This window comes from Felis catus, chromosome A3 (genome assembly GCF_018350175.1).
Source record: "Felis catus isolate Fca126 chromosome A3, F.catus_Fca126_mat1.0, whole genome shotgun sequence".
Taxonomy (NCBI): Eukaryota; Metazoa; Chordata; class Mammalia; order Carnivora; family Felidae; genus Felis; species Felis catus.
In genome coordinates, this window is record NC_058370.1 from 23,717,819 (window position 1) to 23,739,682 (window position 21,864).

Genomic DNA, 21,864 nt, shown 5'->3' on the forward strand with positions numbered 1-21,864 from the left:
CATATCCGTAGAAATGATCAATCCTGGAACTCAGATTTTGTTTTCTAAATACTTCTTTCCCATGAAATGATTCCAGATCTGTAGAGGAAAAGTACCAGGAAAATCTAGACATCATAGTTGGGAAGATTTCAACATTAAAAACAGCCATTGTCATGATGGAATCACAGTGAATATACAAAGAATCCTTGAGTCCATAATGATACTCAGAAATAAAAACAATTTGTTAGAGGAAACTATCAACTCGGGGGAGAGGGAGCATTTATCCTGCTGTTTTTATAGAAACAGTAGTTCAGGGTAACCAAATAGCCTCCGCTAATGAGGGTGTTTGGTTGCTGGGTATACAAAGCAAATATCCACTATGTTCTACCTCCTTGGCTGCCCTCAAAGCACATACACACACTAAAATAATGCAAATATCCCTCATACAGCCAAGAGCACATGTACCCACCTCCCCAAGGGCACTGAGGTGTATGGGATGTCTAGTTTGGAGCCAGAGCCCAAGGATCCCCAAAGGTGTGAGCAGTGCTACTACCTATTACCATGTTATTCTGCATACTGGACCTATTATGACATCATAAAACATATTACAGGTATTTAGAGGAATAAAGTTGCCCACTCTAAAAATAGAGTCTTTATCGCTTCTCAGGCTTTTGGATGAGATCAAGTGTAAAAATAGAGTCTTTAAATTTTTTTTATTTTAGAGAGAGAGTGAGAGAGTGTTTGGGAGAGGGGCAGAGGGAGAAAGAGAGAGAATCTCAAGCAGGCTCCAAGCTCACCATGGAGCCTGATGTGGGCTTGATCCTGTGACCCTGGGATCATGACCTGAGCCAAAATCAAGAGTCAGATGCTCATCTGGCTGAGCCACCCAGGCACCCTATAAATAGAGTCTTAAAAAATTGGTTGCCCCTGGAGAGAGGTTGGAAAAGAACTGGATGGGAAACTGCTACCTTCTTTTCTACTTCATTTTGTAACCATGTACATGCATTGGTTTCATTTTAAATAAAAGAAAAAAAGTTTGGTTAGATAGAAATTTACTTTTAACCACATCAAAAAGTTTTCCTGTAGATTCTTTCCTCAAGAGGGGTCAAAAAGGGACACCTGGGTGGCACAGTCAGTCAAGTGTTCAACTTGGGTTCAGGTCATGATCTCACAGTTTGTGGGTTTGAGCTCTGCATCGGGCTCTGCGCCGACAGTGCAGAGCCTGCTTCAGATCCTGGCTTCTTCTCTCTCTCTGCCTCTCCCCAGCTTGTTCTCTCTCTCAAAAATAAACATTAGAAAAAAAATTTTTTTTTTAAAAGAGGGGCCAAAGTCTTTTCCTTTACCTTTTCTGCCTTATGCTTAACAACCCGACACTGGCCATAGATGGCATCCATCTCTGAGAGATGCGCCACATTAGTCTTGGCACATATTCTCACTCTTTATTCCTGTCCCCATTATGCTTGATTCCCAAGCCCATCCTTACCAGCTGGACCCTGAGGTGAATGCCAAGGTGAAGGCGGTTACCCACAAGGCCTCCATGCAGGAATTCACAATGTGACTTGTGTGGTGGGGTCCTGATACTGGGCTGGCATGAAGAACCCCATTGAGCATCAACCTCTTCTCCTCCAGGAGGCCACAGGATACACTAAATGTTGTCTCTCCCCTCCCTCCACTCAGCCTCTAGTGGAGCACCCTGTAGGGCTTAGCAGGTGACTATGGAGCTGTGATGGAGGCCGCCAGGGCTATGTGGTGCTGAAGTCTGTGACTATAGCTTCCTACTTTTCCCAGTGTTTGGTGTCTGCGTCAGCCAGCCACTCGTCCTATGCACTGCCCCACGGGAAAAGAATGAGGCCTTAATGGTGGGTTTTAGGCTTGTGGGCTGAACATCAAGTTCACCTGTGGCTGATGCTTCAGCTCTAGTAGGAAAGATCTAAACTGAACAGGCTAGCTGGTATAGCTCCAAGAGCCTGCCATCGCTCTTGGGACCCACAGGCACACCTCTGGACCCCATAAACGCAGTGTATCTATCCGATCAGCTTAAAAACACTTTGAAAAGGCTCTCCAGGCCTCTCTGCCTCCAGGATATTCTGTGACACTTCCTCTGGCTTCATTTGAGTGGCCAGTGAGTCTCTTCTGGACATCCAGGTCATTCTGCAAGTGTTTGTCTAGGTGCAGACTCTGTCCCCCCTGGAGAAGAGCTCCTCTTTACGGTGCTTTGTGACACAGGTTTAATGAGTATTTCCAAGTGAATGGACAGTTGGATTCAGGGCAAGGGGCAGCAACCAGCCATTTTATCCATAAGGTTTCTGTATCTGGAGTTGGGCAGACAAGAGGTGGGCCCTTTTACAGGGAAGGCAGTTACTTCTAAAGGCTGCAGCCTGACATGTCGAGCCACAGTGCAACAGCAGAAGGCAAGGGAATTGGCCAGCTCGAATGTGAGGCTATTCTTGGCCAGCAACAAGCCTTAGACCCTTGGATCTGACTGGTAGGGCTGGAATCTTCAGATCTAGGAGACATGACAGGAAACTAAGATAGGAAGTCCAGGAGAGATGTGTGGATTATCAGGCACTGGTATAAGCCTTCCCAGATTCCCTCACCTCAAGGACTTGCCGTCATTAAAAAGAACCAGATTTGAATGCTTATTCTTCTCTCCCTCCCTGCGTCCACACACATGGCCATGTGCTGGGAACAGAGAGCACCCACTCTGAGGAGCACATTGCACAGCCCTAGTAGAGAGGCACATTTCTCTTCTGATCACTGACCCATTCACCTTTTTACCTCCAAGCCATCCCACCTGTGTCAGGTTTCAGGAGCTATGGAGGCTATAAAGAGCTGGTAGCATTGGTTAACAAAGGACCAAGAGAAAAGAGGTCAAAATGTGCATACTGTGACAGGTGACTGATGTAAATGAAGTGGGAGCACAGCCCTACCTTCTCTGGAGGAGCCTCTCCTCATCCTCACCTCCATCGGGGTCTGGACAACCCCTGGTCTCAGCAGGGTAGAGGGAGTAAATTCTAGGGCCCCAAGTTGAGACCCCATGTTCTTGGACTTCCTCCTCCCTTGCCTACTTTCTAAGTGTGGTGAGCAGAGCCGAGTCTGCATGTCTTCCCCACTGCGCCTGAGGGATCACTGCTTGCAGCACACCGACAGCCCCTGCTTCTTTCTGCTCCCTGCCTCCGCACACCACTGCCCCCGCTCTGCAGGGCCTAGTGTTTGCACAGAGCTTGGCTGCTCCATTCTCAGCCCTGGGGAGTGAATAGGTGTTTAGTGGGCCAGAGGGAGGAGGTGAGGTATTGCAGGGGTGGGGGGCAGGCAGCTGAAGGTGTCATCTGTCCTAAGACCAGACAACTAACCAACCATCTGGCTGAAAAGGGACCTGTTCCATGGGCTGAGATGAGGCCTGCATGCCAAGTCTTAGGCTGCAGATTGCCTTGCTGCTTTTGTAGGTGAGGTATCCCCCCCTCCACAGGTACTTCTGGAAGTTCTGCTGCTGGCCCCAGAGCTGCAGAGGCCCTGAGGTTGCTCGTCTGGATAGCCTGATTCCACCAGCAGTGTCTGCCTAGTTTGACCAGCGCTTCCAGATGAGCCCCGAAGCTCCTTGTGGAGTTGGAGACCACGATTTCCAGAGTTCCTGGGCTCTGGGCTGTATCCCCTCCCTGACTCCTTTCTCTACTCTGATGGGGCCCAGCCTCCTCTGTGTTAGAACATGGGGGTGAAGTGGTAACTGGTCTGTGCTCTTCTTTGTAGGCACTGATGCTAGGAGACCTAACCCCATTCCAGCTGGCCAAGGAGGAACTTTTCAGCTGAACCCCACAGCAAAGCCCTGAGACCCACCCATGCCAGTCCTGTGCTATGCAACGTGGAACTCGGGGAATCTGAAGTCTTCACAATATGGAGTATCCACTGAGGAGCACCACCTGTGCTCAGTGGGGGCAAGAGGGTGAGGGTGGTGAGCAGTGCCAGCCTGTGAGCCCCAAAGCCTTCCTGACTTCCTTTCCTATCTCTGCAGAATGAACCAGGCCCCAGTTTTAGGTCCAGAAAACAACAAAGGCAACAAACAGAATCTACCTGCACATAATGCACCTGAGAGTGCCCATGACCTGGAGAGAATATCCACACACTGCTGGTGTTGTCGCAGCCACCAGATATAGGGTGGACTGTAGTGGTCTTGAGCCAAGGTGGAAAAGGGCATCTTTTACCAGGTGGTGTGAGGGTGGAGGCCCCAGGCCTGGAGCAGACAGCCCTGGCTTTTTGGTGTAAATGTTGATCTTGTCATCACTCTGCAGTGTGTGACTGTATACTCCCCACCTCCCTAACCTACAACCAGTATTTCCTTCTCTACTTCATGCTTTTCTGCCTTCACGCTTCTACTAGTCCCGTGTAGGGAAGCATATGAGTCAAGGTAATTAAATTGTGCTCTGGTGATCGTTGCTGTAACATGCAAACTATGGAGGCTCACTGAGAGAATGGGGTGCCGCACCCGGCAGACCCAGGCACTCCCTAGGAACATTGCCCAGACTCTGACTCAGCTCTTGTCCTCTTCGACTCTCAAGACTTTCTGTTCTGTAGCAGCCTCTAGCAAAGGAGGGGCTGGAACAGAGGAGAAGTTTTGTGAAAGGAGGCCTTTGACCTCAGCTCTGACTTTTCCCCCCAGATTCTGGTGACCAACTTCATCATCCTCAAGTGCATCCACGAGACCTCGCTGGTCAGAGACATTTCCCAACCACCAGATTCGCTGTGGCATGTGGGGTGGAGAAGGAAAGGAAGGTCTGGCCTGATGCCTTTAGGCAAGGTTGGGTCCTGCCTAGAAGATCCACACTCTTCTCTAAGCTAGAGAACCAGAGGTGAAGGACCAAAAAGTAAGGAACCAAGAGAAGTCCTGTTTGTCCTTGAGAACTCCTAGCACAGGAAAGGCCAGATGAGGATTCTGAGCCACAGGGAATCTGAGTAGAGGCAGGGTCCAGGCCAGCATCTCTGGGGCTCCAGATACAATTCTGGGGAGCTCTAAGCTGTAACTTTTTACTAAGTATCTGTTGCTGAGTCCCATGCCATGAATTTTTAGAACAAAACTTCAGCAGTGGTGAAGTTCTTCTTGCCTTCTTGCCTCAGTCCCCAGTCCCCTACGTACTTCTAGTCAGTACACAGTACTGTCTGTGACTCATTGATGAGTGCTCATCTGTTCTTGTCCATTGGACTCCAGCTCCCTGTGGACAGGGGCTTTGACTGGTTGCATCTGCTATAAGTCTTCTCTGTCAGAATGCAGGCAGATGACAAATTCATGCCATCTGACCGGAATCTTCAGCAAATTCTTCTTTAACAGAAACCCTGACATGCTGTTGCCACCCAGTGACACAAGTGGAGACAGCAGCAGAGAACAAACACAGAGACCTGGGGTTTATTGTTGGAGGGGAGGAGAAAGATTGGGTGAAGTGCTGGGATAATACATTCTAGACAAGAGGCAGTAAAGGTCCCTTGGCTAGAGCAAAGCACTCCTCTAGGGTGACTCCGTGGGCTACAGGCAGGTGTAACTTGCCTCGTTTCCAGCCTTGCAGACTTCCTTCCCTCTTCCTGGGCCATAGCAGCCATCTGTGTGAGTGTTCCCTGGATGGTCCGTATCCTGCCCTGGCTGTGGCTGCTACCTGGAGGTGGCTTGGGTAGGGCTGGGGCATAGCAGGACCGGCCCTGGGGATGTCAGACTTTGAGTCAGGGACTCATCTAGCTTGCGGGTCTCAGCCTCCAGGACAGTGGCCTCAGGGGTCTGGGCCACGGCCAGAAGTGAGTGGGAGAGGCTGTGGTGCAGGCCTGCCAGCTCACGGCTCGTCTGCGTCGAGCGAGCGATGTAGTCCTGCCTCTGCTTCCGCTCCAAGGCCAGCTGGGCGCGCAGCAGGGCCACCTGCGGGGGGGGGGGGGGGGGGGGGCAGGAAAATGGAGAGGGAAAGAGTAATTAAGTGCCTCGAGGCTGCCCCACGCCTTCCCACTCTGCTCCTGTGTCTTTTGTGACAGCGCATTTTTTTTTTATTAACGTTTATTTGTTTTTGAGACAGAGAGAGACAGAGCATGAACGGGGGAGGGGCAGAGAGAGAGGGAGACACAGAATCAGAAGCAGGCTCCAGGCCCCGAGCCATCAGCTCAGAGCCCGACGCGGGGCTCGAACTCACGGACCGCGAGATCGTGACCTGAGCTGAAGTCAGACGCTTAACCGACTGAGCCACCCAGGTGCCCCCGTGATAGAGCATTTGAAGCAACTACCACACACAGATCTCAGGATCAGGCTTTAGTGTTTAGGGCAAGGGCCCCTGGGAATCATGGAAAAAATCCAATGATTCTCAACCGTGGCTGCACAGGAGGCTCAAACAGGGACTTTAAAAACAACAGCAACAACAAAACTATTCATCAACTTTATTGAGGGATCATTTATATGTAATAAAATGCCCAGATTTTAAGTGTAAATTTTGATGAGTTTCATAATGTACATACGCATGTATAACCACCATCCCGATCAAGATACAGAATATTTTAATCACTGCAGAAAGTATTTCTGTGCCCTTTTGGAAGCTTTTAAGAAATACTCTGACTTGGGGCACCTGGGTGGCTCAGTCAGTTAAGCATCTGACTCTTGGTTTCAGCTCAGGTCATGATCTCACAGTTTGTGAGTTGAAGCCCCATGCGGGGCTCTGAGCTGACAGTGCAGAGCCTGCTTGGGATTCTCACTCTATCTCTCTCTCTGCCCCTCCCCTGCTCATGCTCTCTTTCTCTCTCTCTCTCTCTCTGCCTCTCAAAATAAATAAACCTTAAAAAAAAATTAAAAAAAAAAATACTCTCACTTAATTAGACTGCAGTGAGGCCTGGGCATCAGCATTTTTTTCAAAGCTCCCCAGGTGGTTCTAATGTGCAGCCAGGGATGAGAATCCCTGCTTAATTAACCCTTCCATTTCTCTGAGTACACTGAAACTACCAGGAAGTGGTTACTGGGAGCTCAGGGCAGGTCCAGGACTAGGGTGAGGCAGAGAGGCTCCTGGGGTACAAAATTTAATGAGGGACTCCAGGTTGATAGTGAGCACCTCCTTAAATTCTCCACCCAACGTGCTTCCCTTGCCTCACCCTAGTCCGGGCTCCATCTCAAGACTGCTTTGTCTGAATTCAGAGTGATAGCTAAGTCTAGCTGTAGAGATAGGTTCTGCCAGTAGTGACTATTAATTCCTGAAAGAGGCTTAGAAATAAAAATTCCACAGTTCTTATTACTCCTGGGTCTTGAAATACAGGGTGAACCTCTAGGTGAGGCCAAAGAGGCAAGAAGTCACTCAATACTGGTTTCCCTGAGCATGGCAGCTTGAGCTGAGGTATGGATCTTGGCACTGGTCCCAGACTACTTTGCCTGCTGTGCTGGCAACAGTTCTGCCTGCAAAGGTGCATTTGAGGGCACAGGAGGCCAGGATGCTTCTGTTTGCTTTTGTCTTTCCTCCTAGAATCTTCTGTGTGGCCCTCAGCCCTCTTCCTTCTCCTTTCCCTTCCTAAGGAGGAACCTGGAAGTCTGGGGTCTGGAACATGCTTCCTTTCCCACTCTTGCCCTAAGCAGATGGGAGGTTGAGTCAGGACTGGGCCCTTCTTGCCTTCCACATAGACTGAAGTTCTGTGAGGGAGAAACCATTTCCCCTCTCCCTGCTGGAGGCGCACAAAGGGTCAAGCACACGGCAGACACTTATGCCTTGTTGCCTGTCTGCAGCAGAGGGAAAGGGGACTTAGAAAGCTGATCCTAACAGAACATACCTCTTTCTGCAATTCAGCCATGTGCTTGGCATCTGAGGTGCCCTTCTGTCCTCCTCTTGCATCCTATGGAAGATAAATGCCATTCCTGTTGGAACAAGCCTTCCCACCCTGTGGGTTCTGTAGGCAACCCCAGCCAGCTCATCCCAGTCCTGGGGACCAAGGCAAGGGCTATGGTCCCAGTTCAGAAGTGTCGGAACCCAGACTGGACTCCAGGTGGCACCATGACCCTGGGGCAAGGAAGCCCAGGAGGGCCCAAGCCAGCTTAATGGACACCCATGGAGACCTGATGCTGAACATCCAGAAGGCTTGAATGGCATTGGCTTGAGTCACCTTTTCGTTTATAGAAGTACACCACACATCTGGTTTGTGCTAGCCCTGGGCTGTTAGCTAGGGATGCAGAAAGGAAGACAGGGTACCTGCCTTTGGGAAGCTTTCATGAAGGGGGAGAGACAGACAGCCTGAGGGATGCTCAGCCACCAGAAGCAGTCTCTCCCTGACAGGCTGCGGCGCTGTTGACTGATGGGCATAACTCAGCTAAAAGAGTGATGGTTTGGGGAGTCTTCCCCCAATTCCTTACCTGAAAAAGGGAGTACCATGGACCCTAATCTTGTAAATTCAGTACTACAAGAGAGGAGATCCAAGAGGCCCACAAAGTTGCTATCAAGCTTCCAAGGCACCTCAGGGTCTGGCCAGCATCACCCATCACCCATATGCCAGGGATTCCGACCAGAAGCCCAATGAGCCCCACTCCTGGGTAAGCCTGAGACCCTGGTCTGGGAGCAGGAAGGTTATACATCAGTGAAGGCTTACTGAGTTTCTGATAACGCAGGGCTGCCAGCCATGACTCCATCCCCACCCCTTCCTGGGTCCGGGACACACTGAGCTGTGCTAGGCTGGCCAGAACCAAGCAGGAGGGGCTATCTGGATCAGCTAACGTGGGCGTCTCCCCTTGCGAGGGTAGCCTGAGATATGCTCTGCAGGTGGCTGTTTCTGATCCTCTGGAGGCTGCAGTCAATAAAAAGAAGCAAACCTGCTGTGTGGCTTCGCTGACCTCCAGGATGCCCGTCCGCAATGCACGCATGGAGTCCCTCTTCAGCCTCCTGCGCTCTCGCTCTACCTGCCGAGATGCAGGTGAGAAGTCAGGGCTTGGCTTGGCTATGGGGCTGGAGTAGAACTGCCTTTCTCTCTCTCTCTCTCTCTCTCTCTCTCTCTCTCTCTCTCTCTCTCTCTGTCTTTTTTAAGTAGGCCCCCTGCCAGAGTGGAGACCAACTCAGGACTTGAACTCATGACCCTGAGATCATGACCTGAGCTGAGATCAAGAGTCAGAGGCCTGGGGCCCTTGGGTGGCTCAGTGGGTTGAGTGTCCAACTTCGGCTCAGGTCATGAGTTCATGGTTCGTGAGTTTGAGCCCCATATCGGGCTCACTGCTGTCTTCTCTTTCTGTCCCTCCCCTACTTGTGCTCTCTCTCAAAAAACAAACAAACAAACAAACAAACAAACAAACAAACGTGAGACACTTAACCGACTGAGCCACCCAGGTGCCCCAGAAGTGCCTTTTTCGAGAGAAAGCTGGTGTGGGGGTGGGTGTGAGCACAGGGACAGCAACCATGAGAAGGTAAGCTCCTGGGTTGAGGAGAGCACATGCCAGGGCAGCCCTGAGAGCAGAGATGTGCTGATGGGGCAGAGGAGGTAGGGCTGGCCTCTCAGGCTTTCAGAGTAGGCTTAGCAAACATTTTCTGTAGCGTTTTGGCTTTGCAGGCCTGTAGATCTCTGTCACAACTATTCAACTCCACTGCTGTGGTGTTCCCATGAAACTTTCTTCTCAGCAGTGGGCAGCAAGCCGAATGTGGCCCTTGGGCTAGGGTTTACCACTTGGCTCTGGGGGCCACACAAGAAGTGGAGATGCCTGCCCATCGGACCCTAGACGAGGGAGCTGAGGACAGGAGAAACGACCTACCTGCTCCAAGGTGGCCCGCAGCTGGACATTGTGGCGCTGCAGCCTGCTCCGGTCAATCTCTAGCTGTGCCACTGCTTGCTGGAGTTGTTCCAGCCTTTGTCCCCACAGCTGCTTCTCCTCCATCCCAGGACTCGGTTCAGCCTCCACTCCAGGGACCTGCAGGAGAGACCTGTGACTCTCACCTGGGCAGCCCCGTAGACAGATGGGGAATAGATAGCAGATAAAGGGACCAATCTGACAGGTCTGAGCTTCAGGGACCCAATTCCCAAAAGAGGGAGGGACAAGCCCCCTGTAAAGGAGCTTCCTCTTGGCCATTTCTTCCCACTGGGCTTCCAGCTCACCTCTTCCAGCTGTACACCTACCTCTTCTCTGGGCCCCCGTTCTGCTCTGCTGGTCAAGCTGGGGCTGAAGAGTCGCTCCTTCTCTAGAGCCTGCCTGGTGAGCTCCAACTCATCCTGGGATATCAAGATGTGGAGCAAATTACACCATGGCAACCTCATATCCAGACCCATCCTACCTTCCATCCTCATGAAAGCCAGTTAATTTTCTCATCAGGTAATAGTCTTATTGTTCCTGGAGACTCTGAGCTATTCTAGTGCAGAATCTTTATTTTACAGATAGACAAAGCAAAGAAGCAGAGAGGGGTCTCTTCAAGGATACATGGTGGGCTACGACTAAAACCTGGCTCATCTGAGATCTCCCACAAGCTAAGTAACAACGTGGAGCACTGAGGTGTTGTAGACACGAGAGCATGGACTCAATAGAGCTGGGCATTATGTCACCACTTACTGGCTATGTGACTTGGGTCAAGAAACAAGCACTCTCCAAAACCCAGTTTCCTCACTTGTAAAGTGACTATATGCTCCACGAAGCATAGATTGAGCCTTTGGCATTAAATCCCTCTTGATAAATGGTGACCCCAGTGCTAGATATTTTCTAGGTGCCATATGTCACACAAATGGTAACGATCAAGAAGAGAGACAGGTAAGAGGAAATGAATGTATGTGTGCAGGTGGAGATTGTCTGGGAGACAGGAAGAGCCTAGCAGTAAACAGGTTGCGTTCTAGAGTCAGACTCCTTAGAGCTAGTTCTGCCACTTGGCAGAACCTTGGACAAGTTCTTGACCTTGGACAAGTTGCTTAGCCTCTCTGAACTATAAACTGAAGCTAACAATTCCTAGTTCTCAGAGTTGTTGTGGAAGGAAGTAAGAGTAACAGTGCCCGGCATGGAAAATGCTTAAAATAAAAAAATGGTAGCACTGCAATGAAGGGCAGCATCTAAGAAATGTTCTTAACCGACTGAGCCACCCAGGCGCCCCCAAGAAATGTTCTTGAGTGTTTGGAGTGGGGTGCAGGGGGAGCCTGACCTGAGCTACAATACTGCTTAGTGACCGTCCTGCCCAGCTAAGCACCTTACTTTTTCTGTGCCTATACGTATAAGCCTAGAAATAGGAAAGGAATTCTACATGGTGAATGCTTCTTTCCTATGCACTTTCTATGTATTATCTCACTTCATATTCAAGACGGCCCTACAGGGCTGGTTACTGTCATTCCCTATTTTATCGAAGAGAAAACCATGAGTCAGAGAAGTGAAGGCACTTATCTAGGGTCACACAGCCCATAAACTGCAGGACTATATTGCAAACCCAGGAACTTGACTCCAAAATTCACAAATGTATCCCCTTCTCTGCATATTGCTTCCAGAAGGCAAGTCCCAGCAGTGTTGGGTGTCTGAGTCGGGTTCTCTGGGGCTCAGCCATGGTCAAGGCACCAGGATGTAGAGTCAATTTCCCGGGAAAAATGGGCTGGGTTGCTCTTGGCAAAAGAGATAATGCTTCTCTATGGCCAAGTCAACCTTGCTCTCCTGACTGCCTACTCTGTACAGAGCTGGTGCTCAGTGCCAGGGGTGTGAAGGGGACAAAGACATGGCCCCTGACCTTGAGGTTGAATGCTATACCCTAAGGTCCACTTCTCTCACTCAACATTCCACCTAGACTAGTGCACTTATCCCTAACTGTGGAGGACCTTGAGTCTCTGTCTCCAGTCTCATCCTTCAACCTCAGATCACTTTACAGACCTGCCCACTGGACATCACCCCATGCATGTCCCACAGGCACCTCACTCCACTGCTATTCCATAGCATTCCTGAAACCTGCCTCTGAGCAGAGATCTGGGGGTTTGGTTTCCTTCTGTCCATTCTTCACTTCCCTGTCTCTTATTCACCTGCCAGAAGTCCCAAGAGCCCCTAGGTCCACCCTCATGTCACCATCCACCCTTACTATCTTAGGCCATCATCTGTCTCCAGACTTGGATGACAGCCTCCTCATTGGTCTCCTTAGATTTGTTGCTTCACATGGCAGCCTGAACAATTCTCTGAACTGTACATCGGATTGTGTCCTATACACACACACACACACACACACACACACACACCTCATCCGCCCCAAACACTTCATCCAAGTTCCGCTGGTCACCCAGGTCCTTAACATAACTTATAAGCGTGGAACGAGGGGCCCCGTCACCTTGTCTTGTGTTGCCAACTGTCCCTCTGTGTTCCAGTCAGCCTGAAGTCCCTGCACAGATACTCCACACCCTCCTTCCTCTTTCTTCTTCCCCAAAAAGCTCCTCCCCCAACCTGTGCTTGGCTAATTCCTTACTGGTCCCTTCAGATCTAATCTTAAACCCCACTTTTACTGGGAAGCCTTTCAGGAAAGCTTTCCACTAGGGAAAGGCTGAGTGTCCCTCTAGTGTGCTCAGAGCATACTAAACTTCTCTAATGAGGCACTAAATATAACTAGACATTGCATTTTAATTGCTTATCTTCTAGACTCAGGGCAGGAACTGTGGGTGGCTTATTCTCTCCATATCCCCCCAGACCAGCACGATAATCTGGATCCCACTTAGGTCTCTTGCACCCTGAGGTGCCACAAGCCCAGGGTGCCAGACAGCCCCCCTGGGCTCAGTCAGACCAGCCGTTACTGCCGGGGAGGAACTCACCTGCAACCTCTGGCGTTCTGAGTCCCGCTCCAGAACAGAGGCTTGTAGGAGCATGGCCACCTCCTGCAGATTGCTGACGCTAGCCTTGCTCTGGGCCAGGGACAGTGCCAAATCCTGGGCCTTCTCCCTCCACTCAATCTCCCTGGCCTCTGTCTGCCTCAGGGCTGCCTGGAGTCGCTCCAGCTCTTGCTGAAGCCGGGGCCCTAAAGCATCAAATTGTGTAGAGGGCTCCTCCGCTGGGGAGGCTGTGTGGCTGTGCGGTGAGTCCTCCAGATTCTTCCTTTGCTGGGCCTCCCTCAGCCCCAGAATCTCCTCTTCCTTTTGGGCTAGAGTCAGCTGCAATTCCCTTAGGCTTTCCCGGAGGCCCCTCATCTCTTCCTCTTCTCTCTCCCGCCCTTCACCTTGCTTCCCTTGATCTTCTCGGTCCCTCTGGGCCAGCGACTGCTCTAGCAGCTGCCCCTGTCTCTTCTGATGACTCAGCTCGTCATCCCTCTGGGCAAGTGCCCGCTGGAGCTGCTGCACAGCCTCCTGATGTCGGAGATCCCGGTCTCGGATCTCCCCTTCCCGCCTTCTCAGGGCCTCCTCCAGCTGCCGGGCTTGTGCCTGGCAGGAGTCCAGGGCAGCCTGCAAGGTGGCTGTGCTGGCCTCCAGGTTGCGGCTCAATTCTGCCTGGCCAAGGAGACGCTGCTCCTTCTCCTGCAGGGTAGCCTGAGCCTCGCTGAGGGCCTCCTGCAGAGCCTCAGCCCGGGCCCGGGCTGTCTCTTCCCGATGCTGGGAGGACCGGCCATCTGCTTGCACGGCCTCCAGCTCCCGGCCCCGCTCCTTGAGCATGGCCTCTGCCTGCAGCAGGCTGTCCTGCAGGCCCCGGATCTCCACCTCGTGCTCCTGCGCACGCTCCGCACACTGCTGCCGGAGGGCCAGCAGAGCCTCCTCCTGTTCCCGAGACTCAGCCCTGAGGTCCCCCAGCACCTCCTCCAGGGCCTGCACCCTCTGTCCCTCCACCACCAGCTCTTCCCGGAGCCTTCGCACATGCTCCTTGTGGTCCTCAAGCTCCCCCTGGCGCTCTTTCAGTACTGCGTGGGCTTGCTCCAGGGCTCTCTGCAGCGTGCTTGCCTTTTCCTTCATGCTCTCCTCCTGTCCCTGCACCTGCTGCTGCTGCTGCTGCAGGGCCTCGAGCTCCTGGTCCCTCTGAGCCAGGGCTCTCTGGGTCTCTTCCAGGTGACCCTGAAGTGACTGCTCTTTCAGCTGCCCCTGTTCCCTGGCTTCCTGCAGGTGCCGCTGCAGGACCACGATCTCCTGCTCCCGTTGGGTCAGGAGGAGGCTGGTCTCACCCACCTTCCTGTGTAGGCCCTGGAGCTGCTGCTCCAGATGGCCCTTGTGCTCCTTCAGTTCTTGGATACGTTCCTGCTGGCATTCCACCTCCTTCTCCTTATCACGCAGGATCAGTTTCATGTGCTCCAAGCTCCCGCGCTGTGCTTTACTCTGGCCCTTCCCTTCCTCTGCCCGCTCCTGCATCAGTGGCCTCTGGGAGGCCAGCTCCCGGCCCCGCTCTCTCAAGGATAGTTTGATCTGTCCCAGGTCCTCCTCTAGGATCTTGGTCTGCAGCGTCCTCTGATCCTCTAGGACCTGAATCCTCTCTCTCTGCAGCACCATGTCCTGGTCCCTCCTCTCGAGGTCCTGAGTCAGGTGCTCCTTCTGCCTCTGCAGCTCCTCGATCTGTTCTCGCTGGGACTGCAGCTCCTGGTCCTTGTCCTGTAGCTCTCTGGCCAGAAGGGTGCTGCGGCTCTCCAGCTCGTGGATCTGGCTGCTCTGTGCCTGCAGCTCCTGGCTCCTTTCCTCCAGGTCCAGTGTAAGGTGGGTCAGAGCCAGCCTCTGCACCTCCCTCTGGTCCTCCAGCTCCTCGATTGCCTTTTGCTGGCACTCCATTTTGTGGTGGTTTTCTTCTAGTTCCAGGGCCAGGCATTCCAGTGTAACCAGCTGCTTCTTCAGATCCTGAATCTGTCCCTTCTGGGACTCAATTACCTGGGCCTTCTTCTCAAGTTCGAGAAGCTGATGCTCCAAGATGTTCCTCTGTGTCTCTCGATCCTTCTCGAGCTCTTTGATCTGCTCCCTCTGCACAGCCAGCTTCTGTTCCTGCTCCTGGACGGCCATGGGCAGATGCTCTAAAACAGACCTGCACTTCTCCAGCTCCTGGATCTGTTCTTGTTGCACATCCACCTCTTGGTTCCTCTTCTTCAGGTCCAGAGATAGGACTTCCAAGGCAGCCTTTTGCATTTCCCGTTGTTTCTCCAGTTCCTGGATATTTCCCCGCAAAGTCTCTACCTCCCCTTCTCTTTTGGATAGAGTCTGGGCCAGGATAGCTAAATTCTCCTGCAGAGCCTTGCCATGGGCCACCTTCAGCTCACCCTGCTCCTGCAGAGCCTGGGCTCGCTCACGCTCGGTCTCCGCTTCCTTACTCTTGAGTTTCAGGGCCGAACGAGCATTTCTCAAGTCCTCCTCCAGGGCCCCGGCAGCACTGGCCTGAGCCCTGGCTTCTGCCACAGATGCCTGCAGCCTTTCCACCTGGGCCATCAGGTTCTCCTTAGCTGCCTGAAGTAGCTCTCGCTCATTCTAGAAAACAAGATGCAAAACCACCTTAGACTACACTTCCCCGATGTGGTCACCCCTGCACAGGCCCTTCCTTGCCTTACCTCTGCAGCACCAGCAATGTCAGGGAGTGACAAAAAGAACCTGTGCATTCCCCTTAAGCTGATACTGTAAACGATCATCCCTACCACATTCCAGGGCTCTGCTAGGCCCAGAGGAGAAAGCTAGAGGCAAATGAGCCATCTCAGACTCTGACCCTTCAGGGCAAGGGACAAAAATTTCTACTTTAATTGGGAAAAACTCATTGGAGGAGGATTCACTGGGGCCTTAATAATGGCCCTCATAGCCACGAGACAGACAGGGAAACATAGAGCCTTGCTTAAGGAAGCTGGGCACTACATATGGATGAGGTATGGCCACTGGCCATAGTGAGTCTGGCCACTGGCCAAGGTGAGTCTGGAGCTGCAGACCTGGCCCCTAAGGACTATCCCGAAAGAAATCCCCTACCCCAAACCAGGGCTGCCTCACCTGGGCCTCTATTCCCTGCAGCTCTGCTTGCCATAGACGACTCTGTAATGATGCCACAGTCTCATGCAGTTCCGTCAGCTCACATTCAAGGGAGATCTGTTTTCCTTCCCACTTGGATTTCTCTTTGGGAAGAGGGGAGGTGGTAGAGCGAGGCCCATGATTGAGGGTGGAGGAAAAGAGGGATATAGGGGCAGATGGAAGGTGAGGCACAGAATCAAAGGGGGAGAAGGCCAAGAAGGAGAGAATTACATCCAGTTTCATAGAGACATCACCCATCTTCCAGCTGCTCCTGGTGGTCTAGGCTCCCTGCTGCTTCCAGACTCACATCTGGATCTGCTGCCCAGTGCGAGCACTTGCCTGACTGCCCTCCCAATACACCTCATCCTGATCACACACAGCTCTCCACCCCTGGGCTCCCAACAGGGTGGAGCTCAATGACGTTGGAAATCATTGCTGGTCTCCGGTTCTATGGTTTGGAGAGGTTGCTAGAAACTAAGCTCGCTCTGCTGGCTGTCCACCATTTCTGCAAAAGATACCAGAACCCAGCTCTATGTGTGTGGCTCTCAGGAAGCCCTTTGCAGACACTTTCAAGACCCAGACTCCCTCCCTAAGTTGTCCTCTTCTCTTCTACAATGGAGCTTGGCCCTCAAGACCCTCCGTTTCCTTTCCTTTCCAAGTAGTCCCCACTCTTTCCAGCCCTTGGCTGTGGCAGGGGTACGTTCTCCCCAGATCGCCTCACTTCGCTGTCTCTCAAACAAGCCCATAATCCTTCTGTTGTCAAAGTTTAATAATTTTGAGGACACAGTTGGAGATGATAAAAATAAATAATATGGATAAATGACAAAAGATACATAATTTTATAATGTTCTCAAATAGCCCTGGCCCTAGGTTGCCAGTTTTTAAACACAGACAGAGAAAGTGGAAGCCTAGCCAGGAACCTCTCTCAGTTCATCCAATCTGTCCCCCTGAATCCCTTCTCCTAGGATGGCCCACAAAGGCCAAACAAAGCAGAAAACTAGTTCACAGGGGTCATCACCCCTTTGGAGATGTCTCTAGGTATCTTTTCTCACATTTGTTAGTGAGCAGTGAAGAGTGGCTGCCTGTTCTGGGCTTCTGGTGCTTCCTCTCTCTTCCCTCCAAATCTCCCTGCCTTGAGCTTCTCACCTTCCTGGTTCTGGGAGAGCTTTCTCTGCAGATGCTGTAATTCTGTGCAGACCTGACTTTTCTCTGCCTCTGTATCAGTGAGACGCTGTTCCAGCTTCTGGGCCTGCTCCCTCAGGTCATCCTGGGAAAAGAAGGGCGAAGCTGACCCCCAAGTGCCTCTTCTTCCACAAAGCTATCCCAGCCCCATACCCAAGCTGCCCCCTCCTTCCTCTCAGCCCTTGTGGGGTCTGCCACTGCGGATCTAGTCCCTGATCTCTCCTGGGAGTGATGACAGACTCTGCTCCAACTGGCTGGAGCCTAGAATCACCCTGTGACCCTCTGTGTGCCTTTTGAAATGCAACTTGCTGATGTCTTAGCCTGGGGTCCCCTCTCCTTTCCCCAAACTCCTACTTCAAAGATCAGTTCAAGTGTCACTTCTTCCCTCCCTGTGTCCCTCTCCAAGCTGGAATGAACTGTCCCTTCCTCCCATTATCATCATTTGTATCTGTTATTGATCTGATCAATTCTATCAGTTCTATCTTAGAACGCAGTTTGCTTCCTTGACCTCCTTGAGGGTGGAGAGTTGGTCGTTCTCCTTTCTGTACCATCAGCTCACAGTGGCTGGCATACTCACTTTTTAATTGAATGATAGGGTCACCAAGGGGTGGAATTTACGGGACTTTTGGTTCAGTCTTAGGCCCACAATGTTCCTATAAATGGCAACCTCAAATTTCAGCAGTCCCCATTTGTTGGGTTTTTCTTGGACATCTTGGCACCAAGAATAAATAATTCATGGCTGAGAGGAAAATGATACAAACAATATCCCTCATCTGCGCAGGCTTTTCAAGCTCACAGAGCCCACTCAAATCCCTCACTCACTTGATCCTCACACCCCTGGGGGGCAGACATGATTTGCCCTAGTTAACTAGTGAAGCCCAGGCCCAGGAAACCACATTCTGTGCTCGTGCTTGCCAGGCAGTAAGTGATGGAAGTGGAACTCATCGCAACTTGATCTGGGGAATAAAACAGTTCAAACCGAGTCTCTGGGGAGGGAAGAGTTCAAGGAAGAAGAGCAGAGAATCGTACCCGAGCCTGCTGGGTCTTCCACAGGTCTTGGTGAAGCTTGTGGAGGGCAGATGCCACGGCCTCAGCTGACAGAGCTGTCAGGAGGGGCCCTCTCTTAAAGAGAATCCTGGCTCCATTCTGGTCTGAAAAAATGAGGAAACACCTCCTGACTTGGCAGCACTATGAAAGGAAACGGCCAAACCTCCCCTGGTCCGTACGGCCTTGGCCTTACCCCCGATCCCTCCTTTCCCCCAAAGAACCCCTTCTGAGCAGTTCATTTATCACGCACTTTTTTAAGTTTATTTATTTTGAGAGAGAGAGAGAGCACGCGCACGCGTGAGTGCAAGCGGGGGAGGGGCAGAGAGGTGGGGAGAGAGAATTCCTGCTGAGAGAGGAAGAGACAGAGAGGTTTCTCCTACAGTCAGCCCAGAGCGCCATGCTGTGCTCAATCCCACTAACCAGGGGACCATGACCTGAGCCAAAGCCAAGAGTCAGATGCTTAACTGACTGAGACATGCAGGTGCTTACATCATCCACTTTCTGCATTCCTATGTGCCAGGAGCTATGGCAGGCACTAGATAATGCTAGCTATCATTTGTTAAGTAAGCATTTAGTAAATGCCTATTTTACTACATAATCTCATTAACTCCTTAGAAAAATCCCCAGAGGTATGTACTTTTAACATCCTCATTTTATTTTATTTTATTTTATTTTATAAGTTTATTTTTTTGAGAGATAGAGTGTGAGCGGGGGAGGAGCAGAGAGAGGGAGGGAGACAGAATCCCAAGCAGCCTCTGCACAATCTCACGAACCATGAGATCATGACCAGAGCTGAAATCAACAGTCAGGTGCTCAACCAACTGAGCCACCCAGATGCCCCATCCTCATTTTAATGTTTGTTTATTTTTGAGAGAGAGGAAGACAGAGTGTGAGTGGGGGAGGGACAGAGAGGGAGACACAGAATCCGAAGCAGGCTGCAGGCTCCCAGCTGTCAGCACAGAGCCCGAGGTGAGGCTTGAACCCATGAATTGCAAGATCATGACCTGAGCCGAAGTCGGACACTTAACCGACTGAGCTACCCAGGCACTGTGACCTCATCCTCATTTATTTATTTATTTATTTATTTATTTATTTATTTATTTATTTATTATTTTTCCTCATCCTCATTTTAAAGTTTAAAGAAAATCAAGCCCAAAGGATAGGCGACTTGCCCAGGCACACATGTCTATCAAATGGCAGAGTGGTGATTCAAACTCTGATTGAATTAATTCCGGAGTCTGTGACCTTAGCCTTGCTGCAACATTGCCTAAGAAACCACATGCCCCTTCCTTATCCAGTGAGCCAGGCCTGAGTTCTTGGGTGGTCTTACCTGGCTCTGGGGCCCCGAGGGAAGCAGAGTCCCCTCCGCCATGCAGCTCAGGCCTGTTCTCGCAAGCAGACCCCAGGGCCTGCTGCAGGACAGAACAGAGGCTGGCCAGCTGGGCTTGCGCCTGCTGCCCGGGCTGCTGCTCTGCTGCCAGGGCCGCCAGCTGGTTCTCTGTGCTGCGCAGCCGGAGCTGGACTTGGGCCGCCTTGGTTTCCAGGGCCCGCAAGGAAGCTCGCAGCTGCTGCTCTGTTACTCGAGATGCCTCCAGCTCCTCTAGCAGTTGTGCTTCCTGGGCCAGAAAGTCAGCCTCCTTTTCCTTCACCTCCTGCTTTAGTAATTCCACCTGCCAGGAAGGAAGTGTTGTCACTCTGAGCAGGGAGCGGACACCCTCTCGTCAGACCCTCCCGGCCTGACCCCACTCAATCCCTATGCACATCTTGATTGGCGCTGGGAGGCTCAGCTCCCCAGCAGGCAAGGAGAGCTCTGGAATGAGTGTTACCCTCGATCTGACCTGCATGTCCACCTACTGACTCCTGACCCATGGGCCTGGGCAACGCAAATGGGTTGTGGCCTGGTCCACCTGGCAGTGATGCCAGATCCCTGCTATGATCAGAGCTCTTCCTGAAACCCTGACGCTGAGCCTAAATAAGACCAGTCACCATAATAATGGCTACCACTTACAGAGGGCTTACTGTGTTCCTGATACTTTATACATTCCTATAATAGTTAAGAATTGTCATCCTTGTTTTATGGATGAAGAAACTGATGCTCACACAACCTGGAAGCAGTAGAGCTGGGAGCCAAATCCAGCACTAATGACCAGACGTGGTCCTTCTCTGCCCCAGTCTACCATCTAGCTCTTCCTGGCTCACCCTTCCCATCCCGGTTCTGGCTTTCCTTGGCATCCGAGGTCTGGGGTCCTGCAGTGAGCAGACCAAGTCCCAAAGTTTTCTTGCTGCTGCCTACTTGATCTGCATAATAACCTGTTCCACTGCTGTGTCTTGCCAGGCTGACCGAGCGCACTTAGACGTGGCCATGCTTGAACCGGGCCTGTGTGGCTCTGCTCCTTTGGGCGCCACGTTTTGGGCTGTCAGATTCCTCACAGGGGCCATTCTCAACTCTGGGCCAGGTTCCCAAGCCCCCACCCTGCCCAGTTCTGACTTGCCTCTCCTGCCAGGGTGGCTGAAGTCCCAGCACACCCTGTAATATGGAAAAAGAGAACGGCCCTCTTTATGAGAGGATCCTAAACAGTCGCCCTCTCTACTCCAGGCGTGGGCTTCCACCAAGGAATGGGGCCCATCACCAGCGTGGGAAGTACCTGGGCGCTGAGCTCCTTCTGCCCTCCCTGGGCCTCCTGCAAGTCCTGGCGCAGGGAGCTCAGCTCTTGTTGTCGAACAGAGTCCGCTTCTTGTAAAACAAGGAGTCTCTGCTCCTTTTCCACCAGCGACTGAATCAGGCTAAAGAGAGGTCAGAGGTCTAAGGTCATTCTCTCAGGGAATGAAGAACTGACTGTGCTAAACACAGCATTCATAATTAGAGAGAAAAACTAACAATAATTACAGTGAAACAATAAAAGCTAGCATTTATTGAGCACCGACTGAGTACTCCTATGTACTTCATGCATATGATACTTGCCTTCAGCTGCACAGTTTATTCTTCTCTGGTAGATTCCGGAAATACCTACGCAATACCTCAGATTCAACGTGTCCAATTCTGTCCATCCCCTCTGCACCTCCCACCTATGTCCAATCTATGATAACATATAATGGAGTCCAACTCCCTTAACGTCCCTTGAGCCCCTTCCCTCCTCTTCTCCACTACTCTACCCTGGTGCAGCCTTAGTATCTCTCACCCAGACAACCATACCCACCTCTTAAACTATCTTGCTGCCTATAGTTTCATCAACAAGAGGATCTGCTCTTTTTCAAACTTCTGCATCACTGAGACACGCTGCACTTCGCCTGAATGGCCGTATCTCACTCCTGATGTTTTCTGCCATCACTACCCCTTCTGATATGTTGTAAACTGGATCGTGTCCATTTCTCTGCTTAAAACCTTTCAGTGGTTTACTACTAAACCTAAAATAAAATGCAAACTTCTGGCCATGGCCCATAAGTCTTGAGTGACACAGACTTTCCAGGTCACACACCCTCTCGTCATTCACTGGGCTCTGGTCATACAGTGCTTCCAGAGTCCCCAGCCAAATACCCCGAGTTCTGATCCACCTCCGGGCTATTGTGAGATTTCTACTCCCACCATAGAGCTCTCCTACTCCTTTGCATGGCTGGCTCCAGTTCATCTTCAGTGATCAGTTTATTTATTTATTTATTTATTTATTTATTTGAGGGAGAGAGAGAGCACATGCACACATGTGCAAGCAGGAAAGGGTCAGAGAGAGAGAGAGAGAGAGAGAGAGAGAGAGAGAGAGAGAGAATCCTAAGCAGGCTCCACACCCAACACACAGAGCCCAACATGGC

The 21,864-nt window shown here is 51.5% G+C and overlaps 2 protein-coding genes across 25 annotated transcripts in view; one reads left to right on the forward strand and one right to left on the reverse strand.

Moving 5' to 3' along the window:
• Positions 1-5,064, forward strand: part of CA3H20orf173 (chromosome A3 C20orf173 homolog) — a 30,452-nt gene extending 25,388 nt beyond the window's left edge. For all 14 annotated transcript variants that reach the window (XR_006595219.1, XR_006595220.1, XR_006595216.1 and 11 more), the window contains one exon: positions 3,727-5,064. The gene's annotated coding sequence lies outside the window, so the exon portion shown is untranslated. The remainder of the gene's footprint in view (positions 1-3,726) is intronic.
• Positions 5,065-5,347: 283 nt separating this feature from the next.
• CEP250 (centrosomal protein 250) overlaps positions 5,348-21,864 on the reverse strand; it is a 51,750-nt gene continuing 35,233 nt past the window's right edge. For 10 of the 11 annotated variants that reach the window (XM_045053697.1, XM_045053698.1, XM_023251295.2 and 7 more), the window contains 11 exons: positions 20,706-20,844; positions 19,391-19,730; positions 18,043-18,164; positions 16,978-17,098; positions 15,814-15,935; positions 12,700-15,309; positions 10,066-10,158; positions 9,704-9,859; positions 8,777-8,863; positions 7,747-7,809; positions 5,348-5,872 (listed from right to left, as the gene is read on the reverse strand). In XM_045053697.1, coding sequence (XP_044909632.1) covers positions 5,615-5,872; positions 7,747-7,809; positions 8,777-8,863; positions 9,704-9,859; positions 10,066-10,158; positions 12,700-15,309; positions 15,814-15,935; positions 16,978-17,098; positions 18,043-18,164; positions 19,391-19,730; positions 20,706-20,844 — 4,111 coding nt within the window. In that variant the 3' untranslated portion in view covers positions 5,348-5,614. Of the gene's footprint in view, positions 5,873-7,746; positions 7,810-8,776; positions 8,864-9,703; positions 9,873-10,065; positions 10,159-12,699; positions 15,310-15,813; positions 15,936-16,977; positions 17,099-18,042; positions 18,165-19,390; positions 19,731-20,705; positions 20,845-21,864 lie in introns of those variants that run through there. The other variant, XM_023251298.2, reaches the window with a different exon arrangement.